The sequence below is a fragment of the Thunnus maccoyii genome, chromosome 19, assembly GCF_910596095.1.
Source record: "Thunnus maccoyii chromosome 19, fThuMac1.1, whole genome shotgun sequence".
NCBI lineage: Eukaryota > Metazoa > Chordata > Actinopteri > Scombriformes > Scombridae > Thunnus > Thunnus maccoyii.
This window is the reverse complement of record NC_056551.1, coordinates 19,606,878-19,615,866: the sequence shown is the minus strand read 5'-3', so window position 1 is coordinate 19,615,866 and position 8,989 is coordinate 19,606,878. Positions and strand designations below refer to the sequence as shown.

Here is an 8,989-nt window from a genome sequence, read left to right as displayed (position 1 = left end):
CAAAGTAAGTAGGCTTTATCCTCCAGGGACCATGAATGTCTGTGCAAAATTTCATGGCAATCTATCCGATATGTGAGTCTGGACCAAACTGGTGAATAATAATAAATAAATAAGACAGAATTTACATATAATAAACAGTAATTTAGCTATTTCACTCAAACTTTAATCGCACACCATGAAAGAGTTAACGACAGTCAAGGATGATGAATGGGCATTTCTGAAGCACATGTAATCATTTCATCTACCAACAAAGTGCTTCTGTTTGTTCCTTGTTGTGTAAAATTGATGCCAAAACACGTACTAGTAACTAGGCATAGTTTTCATGTGTGCGTGTGGGTGTGTTACGTGTGGATGTCTGTGAATGGAAACCAGGTGCTTGTACTCTGCCAAGGCAGGCTTGTTGTTGCATCGTCAGCTTGGTGTGTCTAGAGGTAGCTTAACAAGCTCAACAGGACCCCTCACATCAAACACTCCGCTAATGGCTGATAAACTCATTGGGCTCGGTCAGGCCGGACAACAAATGGGCACGTTTACGTTCAAAGCAGCACAGCAAAACCTCAGTGTGCTACTCAGGCCCTCCATTCAAAATCCAGGCCAGCTATTCATGAGATGTTAAGAGGAAACGGGTCCCTGGTTTATGGGAAAGCAATAAAATGTCAAGTCCTTGACTGGTCAAAGCAGCAGCTTGTTAAAAAAAAAGACAAAAGGAAGACTTATATGTGAGGTAAGGAATGAAAAAGGCAGATGGAAAGAGACAGGCTGCTTTGATGCCATAACATTTCTGCAAGGGTTCGGTTAGACAACAGGAAGAGTCATCAATGATAGAGACAGTTGAAAAAACAATGATGAAACACACACCAGGGGGCTTATCAGGACAAATCAACAAAGTGATTAGGAGTGATTCACCTCTTATGGAAAGACAAATAAATTTCAAACAGATGGTTCATTTGCAGGTTGTTAACAACACAGTAGGTTGTAAAAGTCTTCCCTTGTAGTATTCAATGATTGCCTATAAATAATCTCCATTGTAAAGTAGCCCGAAACTATAAATATATATTGAAACAGTATAAATTACAGCCTACTTCAGCAAATCTTTGTGCTTTGGTGGCTGAAAATACTTCACTTTCTCTGCATTTCCAAAATGAGACGAACATGTGTCCAACAAACACTGGCAGAATGCGTGTGGAAGAGAAAGAATAAAAGACCCAAGAGGCACATTAAGGTTTTTGAGGAGTGAAGTTTAATGGGATCATGATTGTCTCTGTCGGAGGTCAAATATTTAATTGGTTTATGGGACAAGCACAACCAGAGCCACTCCTACATTCACTCAGCCAACTAAAACTTTCTACTTTAGATACACCGTCAGAACAGAAATACCCCACGAACCACTTTCAGCAGCTCAGTCTCACAGAGGATTGTTACTTTTGACAAATGACAGACTTTTTGCTTTTTAAAAGTTTGGGGCGAAAGGCTACCACATATTATCTTTCTCATTTCATCTGAGCACACTGTTCCCAACTAACTGTTTTCATCTCCTCCTATCAAAGGAATGTATTGTTCTAGCCAGGTAAAACACTCTTTCTCTCCTTTCTCTTGGGCAATCTCCCTGATTATGCTTTAGCTGGTTGAGATCAGTGTTACTCTCTGGGAGAGTAAAAGTGACCTCAGCCTGACTCATCGGTCGGCATCCATCCGCTCCCCCGGGCCCTACGACATGCACAGACTGATAGAGAGGCTGACAGAAGGACAGACTGGCAAAGTGCTGCTGGGTAGACAGACGTACAGATGAACAGAGAGACAGATAGCCTACAGACAGGCAGGGTGCTATGGTTGCCCCATGACGAAGAAGGAAGGAGGCAATTTAGAGAGGGTGTGACCTTACTGGCCAGACTGTTAGCGAATGGGGGCAATGGACTATAAAACCGACGTCACAGCGTGCTGGTTGTGGAGGCAGCTAATCGCTTTCCTATGTAGATCCTAAAAAGAGAAAAGAGAAACAAATTGTTAATTTACTATTTACAAAATGATGTTTGTCATCATAATCACAATCAAATCTAAACATCTTAAACTAGGCACAGCAGGTCTGTCAAGCTTTGGATTTCTCAAAATGTTGAAGCAGTGCAAGAGTGATACTCTGTATATAAAGAGGGAGGGTGGCCTTTCCAAAAGCAAAAACAAAAGTGCAAAAGTGTAAGAAATGGATTAAACATGTTTATTTACTCTAACGTAACCTGCAAGCATGCAGTAGTAACTGGTCGTTACTTCCAAGGCCAAGGAGCACGTCAATAACTAACTACATAAGTTTGTGAGGTTACAGGTTATGTTAAAAAAAACCTTCTCGACTAGCAAAATCCACCGTGTAGTATTTTCTTACTGTGTGGAAGTTGGCCCTTGAAGCTACCAGAGTTTAGGCTAATGTCAGCAGGTCTGGCCTGCTCTATAATGGATTTGGAGAAGTTTATACAAACCCAGCTGTCGTAACCCAAAATAGAGTTATGTTTATGAAAAATATCAGTTAAAAGTAAAAACATACTTGTTAAAAATATGTAAGCTAAGCAGCTAAATAGGGTTATGTTAGAACAAAATAACAGTGATCTTACATTTTTCCTTATAACTATTTCTACACTGCAATAGAAGATTGATGCTATTCCTTTATTTACATGTCTTATATGGGTCATCAACTGGTGAGGCCACTGACTTTTGCCTGGAACTGGCAGAGAGATATCATGTATGTGGCCAATGTGCATATTTAAAACCCCATTTATAGAATTTTCTTTTTTAAAATAAGTCAGCTGGAAACATTAAAAAGTCAGCCACAGATGGTTTTAAACCAACTCAGGGAGCTAATGTTTAATTAGCTTGATTAAAGGTTAGCTTTACACTTAATACTATAATCTGGCAGTTGTTATTTCAGATGAAAGAAATGACCGTCTGCTTTTGTTTACTTCTGTCTGAAATCGAAGACGCATTATTTAAAGATTACCGAGAATTTCAAGTGGTAACTCTGGCACCGTTATCATTGTTAACTGCGTATGTGTTGTCTGAGAGCTGAAATCTTGACAGGCGTATAGCAACAGTAACTAAGGCCATGGGGCTACTTCATATAAAATTGCAAAAGGTGAGTCTATGCATGTGTTAGTACGTGTGAGTGTATAAATAAGTGTCTCACCCGACTCCAAGTGTGAGCAGGTGTGAAGCCAGCAGTGAGGGAACAAGGATGAGGAGAACATCGGAGGAGAAGATGCCTCTCTTCATCACCTCTGTCTTCCTAACGCTGAGGGAGCCCTGCTGCTTCGGGTGCTGAAACACAAACTCTCTGCAGAGAGAGAAGAGAGAGATGAGAGACGCAGGGAGAGGGAAGATAGAAAGGGGGAGGGGGGAAATAAACAGAGATAATGAGAACACAAGGGAGAAGACTGAGAATGCAAGAAAGGTAGTTGGAGACCATGAAGACCAAATACCTGTCATGTAGACTTATTATATTGCAGAAGATTAAAAAGGCTTAAAAAAGTACTGCAGATTATTGCAGGTTATTCACATATTTCTCAACACTCAAAGGTATAATCCATATTTTTTTTTACATTTGTTATCATTGTTGTTTTACATTATTGACACATTGATATCTGCTGTATGTTTTTTTTAGTTAAATATGTACATTTTTTAGATTTTTTCACAAACAGCAATAAGACTGTGCTGTTTTTTTTTTTTTTTTTTTAGCAAGTTTACAGGAAGAACACAGGAACTGACTGCATCTGGCTGTTGTTAACCAAGAAATAGTGACGTCACACAATGTGTTGTTTTTACATTTCTGTTTGTGTAGAGATTAAAGACACAAGATAATACTTGATAATTTACAGGTGCCGGTTGGTGGATTTTTGGACTTTGTGCAGAGCTAGGCTAGCTGTTTCTCCCTGCTTTAAGTCTGTTATGCTAAGCTAAGATAATCACCACCTGGCTCCAGCTTCATATTTAAAAGACAAACATGCAGGTGGCATCAATCTTTGACAATTTCATGTAATGTAACTGTTAAATATCTATACCTATATAACTATCTATATCTTTGAAAGTACGTGCTTCCAAGTACTCCAAAAAGCTATGGATATAATATATAGGCCTACATACTGTACATAGTAAAAAGGAACTTTCAAAGGAGCTGGTCTTACTTTGGTGGCATATTTTCAGGTCTACTGGACCAATCCCACACCCAGTCAGTGTCCCCTCGCCGATCACTTTCCTCCTGTGCACAGCATGAGGAAGAGATTAGATGATGTGTCACAGTAAGAAAATAAAGAAAGAAAAGTAGACAAACAAGAGAAAATCAGGACAGAGACAGTGAAGTGTTAACCAGATATTCACAAACATCTTGAGTCATGTAAATATTTAGAGGAAATCTCAAACAGAACAGCGTTTAGTAAGAAGAAGAAACTGCCCAAAAAGAGAAAAAAATTTCTCTTGGATGTCAGGGAGGGCAAATTGTCCCCACTGTACCAGCGTAAGCTAATTCAACTCAAATATACATATTATAACTGCAAAAAATGTTCAACCTATCTCAAGCAAGTCTCATGTCTCTGCCTGTTGATTTTTAAACTGTACTGAAATAAATGGAAATGAGTGACTGACTGAAAAGTGAAACATCAGTATAATAATCACTGTGTGCTTTGGTTAATGATCAGCAACAATGTAAAATGTACTGCAGTGTAAGTACATGGGATTTGTAGATAATTGGACTTAAAGAATAAACCATAGGTCATTTAACAACGAAATTAAATGCCTGAACTGATATTTTCACATGTATCTGTTTTGCATATATTCAAGTAAGAGCGTAAATAATCTGATGGACATAAACTTCATATGTAGTTCCAGTGAAGGTGTACCTGTATGGTGACACAATCACTGTCCTGCTCACTAGAGGGTCTTGGGGAACCAGTGGACCTTGGAGTCACCACCTGTGGGGGACTGTGGATGACAAGCAGACAATTAAAATGTGCCTTCAGTCTCACGATATGGACAGCCTGCACAACACTACAATTCAGACACAAACAACAAAGCAGAGAAAGTAAACACAACCAAAGTTCAACCGAGCACAGAACGAAACTCATTACCGTGCGAATGATTTATTTTTTTTTACACCTCTCTGTGTAGCTCAAACCCCAAGACCCCTGAACCAAACGAAGAATACACACAAACAAATTGCATCATTACCTGTCTTTACTCCTCTCACACTCGAGCTGTGCCTCCAGAAGGATTCTCTCCAGCTCCCCCTGCAGGGCGGAGGAGATGCTGTCCTGCGGTCCTGACAGACTCTCCCTGCGGCTCACGGCTGCGATCAGCTCCTCCAGCTCGACCCAGGAGCCTGATGAGGAAACAATACAAGCAGCAGAGTTTGTAATGATGACCAGGCAGGAAGCAAGAATTCAAGACAACGGTACGGCTTCATAAATATACTATCCTGTAGTGAGCCAGAGAGGAGTCCTGATGGAGAAAGGAAACATATTGACTATTTATATTGCCATGACGAAAGTCACTTCATTTGACTGGGCAGTTTTTCAGTATTACTGCCTTTCAGTTGAATCATATTGTGAGGATATTTACTGAGAGGTTCTTGAATGTGATTTCACTATATTCAGTATGATCTGAAGTAATGTGTTGCAGTTCTTATACAAAAATGCCCTTTTAACTTATTTTTGATGCTCTGGGGAGCAATTATGACATTAGGTATCTACAGATTTTATAAGTTACATTTGCATGTATTTTTGATGGATTTCTCTTTTACACTGAGTAAAAAAACATAGTTTTAAAAGGCCAAGTTAATTTAAATAGCTTACTTTGATTAGGCTTTGCTTTTGTTTCAAACAAAACAAAATAAACATTTCTTTTTAATTATGTCACGATTTCTACATTTTAATGAGAGGTTTATGACTAAATGAAAGTTTAGTCTTCACTAATCACATAAGCTAGTAGCATTATTTGAGAACTAACTGATTTAATGGATACATGTTGTAATGTTTTAGTTTTTTCAGAAATCATGGTATTTGTATTTGGTTTGTTTTTCCTTTTTTTACAGATCAATAAAAATCAGACCACATATAAAAATATAGCGATGGTAGAGAGATAAACCATTTGCCTCAAACCAAAATCTTTTTAAATACCAGGAAATCTGTTTTATATTTTGCTCCAAACTTACGAATGGTTCTTCTCATGAGTCTCCTCATTAGATTACCAAAATGTTTTTTCTGAGTCTTTCTTAGAAACAGATCCTTAGAAACAAACAAATAAAAAATGAAATAAAGTTAAAATGTGTTGCTGTGCAGAATTCCAAAACATAAGAAGTACGGACATTTACAAATAACAGCCCTTAATGCATGTAGACAACACATGAACATGAGCTGGCATTTGTTGGTGTTGGGCTGGGTGTCTTTCCCCATTCTTCATAATACAATAAATATACTAGATAAATATATTTATTAATGGCTGAAAATGCATGAAATTTTCTCTTAATCATGCAATTCACTGCTCACCTCTTCAGTTTATTCATTAGATTATTCAATTAATCGAGTGTTTTTTGACTTTTAGTACAAATTATTGGTGTTTTTTTTTAAATCATACCAACTCATTTCAATTATTTCTTTGTTTTTTCTAGAAATTACTGATTAACTGTAGTTTTTACTGTCCCCAAGTCTCTCATCCTATTCCCATTCTGAGCCTCAGAATGATGCATGTAAGCAACCTCACTTCTCTCAATACCTGATTGTTTTTGCCAGAAAGATTTTAATATTGTGATCTTGGTTTCAACCATATCACAGAGCCCTAAAAGAGACAGATGTGTGAGAAAGGTAGACTTTTTTCTTTCTAAAATGTTATTGCTTTGGTGTGGAGTGCACAAGTGTGTTGTTGTTGTGTGCTGACGTATGGTGACTTAAAAGCTGCATCACAAAGGTCCTGACATGACATTAGATGACGTGGGCGATGTTGAATGCAGGTTGAACAACAAGCTTATAAACACTGACTGAGCACTTCATTAGGTACACCTGTGCAATCTAATGCAATCCAATACAACAGCTCTGCCATAAACTCTACTCTAAAGGTGATAATTCTCCTTTATGTTTATTATTGAGGTTGTAGTGGGTGGTGGTGGTGGTGTACTGGAGTGCATTATATTTTGTCCACCACCTTAACAAACATGAAGGGGGAGAAAGAAAAAAGAATGAGAGCTATCATGAGTTCAGAAAACAGACACAGCAGATAAATGAATGGACACACAGGTTCACTGGGTACATAAGCAGAAAGATATTTACACATGCACACACAAAAACACATGCACATTGCCGTGTATGGTGTGCATGGCGTGCATGGCGTGCACACACCCACAGCCAAACAGTAGGGCAGGGCTAACTCAGGCTGACAGCATGCTCGCTTACGTAAGATCTTATTTCTGTTAGAGATTAGCCATTCACCCTCTCACTCCTCCCCTTGTTTCTGCCTCTCTTGTCATGTTGTCTCTGACACAGGCAGCATTTACAAAATATCACCACCTCATCTGCTCACTATAGTATCCTTCCCTCTCATCTGACCTCTTTAATCTTCACTTTTACGCAGGTTTATGACACTGTGTAATCACACAAACAGCAGCAGGGGGTAGAGACATGAGTGGGCACAGTGCTGGAGGGAGGGAGGGAGGGCAGAGTGGGGAAACTGTGCCATTGCCCTAGTTATTTTTCTACAGAGGGGAGTTATGACATAACAACTGCCTGACTTATCTATCCGTCGCCATTCTGCAGCACTAAATCAGTTTCTATGCTGCAATCCTGTACACGTTCATCAATGCCACACTGCCAAATCAGCTTTATGTAATGTAGACAGGAGCTGGATGCCAAATGTCTCCATGAACTGCTGCACAACAGATTTCCTTTTTGTGTCCAGCTCCCCATAACACTGTCCCCACATGTTTTACCCAGCATCCTATGTGCCAAGCAATGTGCATACATCATACTGGAGCTATAAGCGTCAGGAAATCTCCACAGCTTAATTGGCTTACAGTGATACAAACAGGTGAGTCAGGGAATCCATTAAACTGGCAGTGCTTGTTTCTATCTGTGGCGTCCTCTCACACCTGTTTTAAGTCTGACAATGCTGTTAGTATCATGTCTCCACAGATGCTCCACAGATGAGCAGCTGTGGATATCTGCACATCAGCCCTGGAAACACACTCAGCGAATGAATGGGGTCATTGCTTTCATTGTTTACATAGGTGATGGGGTGTTTGCATAAGCTTACAAAACTAGGATATAAGTCAATCTATGCACGCACAGCTTTAATCATGATTTACGTTAGCTGTCTAATAGCTACACGTGAGCAAAGATCATCTACGTCATTGCTGGAAAGGCACATAAATAAATAAATGTCATGAGATAGAGTAGCACAACAACGGCCTGGTCCCTGTACAACCGTCACTCACCGTAAAGTCCGTCCTCTGGTGTCTGCGAGCCGGACAGAGACATGCTTGGACGCCGGGGGGGCTGGGGCTGGAGCTCGGAGAGATGCTGACACTGACCGAGGAGGACAAGCAGGTGGAAATGAGTCTCAGCCCTGTACGTTTTTCTCTCAATCACTCTTGTGTTTGTTGTAGTCTAAATAAGGACATCGGGCACCGACGCTGCGCTAATCCTCCTCCCCTCCCCTCTCTCCTCGCATCACCTCCTCCCCTCTCCTCCCCCCCTCCCTCCCCACGTGTCAGGAGGGAAGAGGTAAACAAAACAAGCCGAGAGCTCAGCAGGTAAAAAGCCATTCCAACAACGAGCAGCAGCGGGTGTGTGTGCCCTGAAAAAAATGTCCTTTATCACAATTTTTTTTTGTAAAGTGGACATGAAACAAGCACATCAATAAATACTCACTTCTGATAAAAATAAAAAAAAAAGTTGTCCATTTAGATGCTTTGCTTATGTAAGAAACTTAGGCTTACACTGTAATACATTTTTGTAATACACAATTT

General features: G+C 39.8%; 1 protein-coding gene across 1 annotated transcript; it reads right to left on the bottom strand.

Moving 5' to 3' along the window:
* Positions 1-1,217: 1,217 nt before the first annotated feature.
* Positions 1,218-8,688, bottom strand: zgc:73226 (uncharacterized protein LOC402792 homolog). The gene is made up of 6 exons (XM_042395431.1): positions 8,456-8,688; positions 5,203-5,353; positions 4,875-4,956; positions 4,164-4,237; positions 3,170-3,316; positions 1,218-1,977 (listed from the first exon to the last, which is right to left on the bottom strand). The coding sequence occupies exons 1-6, from the start codon at positions 8,496-8,498 to the stop codon at positions 1,929-1,931; spliced, it is 546 nt and encodes a 181-aa protein (XP_042251365.1). The 5' UTR covers positions 8,499-8,688; the 3' UTR covers positions 1,218-1,928.
* Between the last annotated feature and the right edge of the window lie 301 nt (positions 8,689-8,989).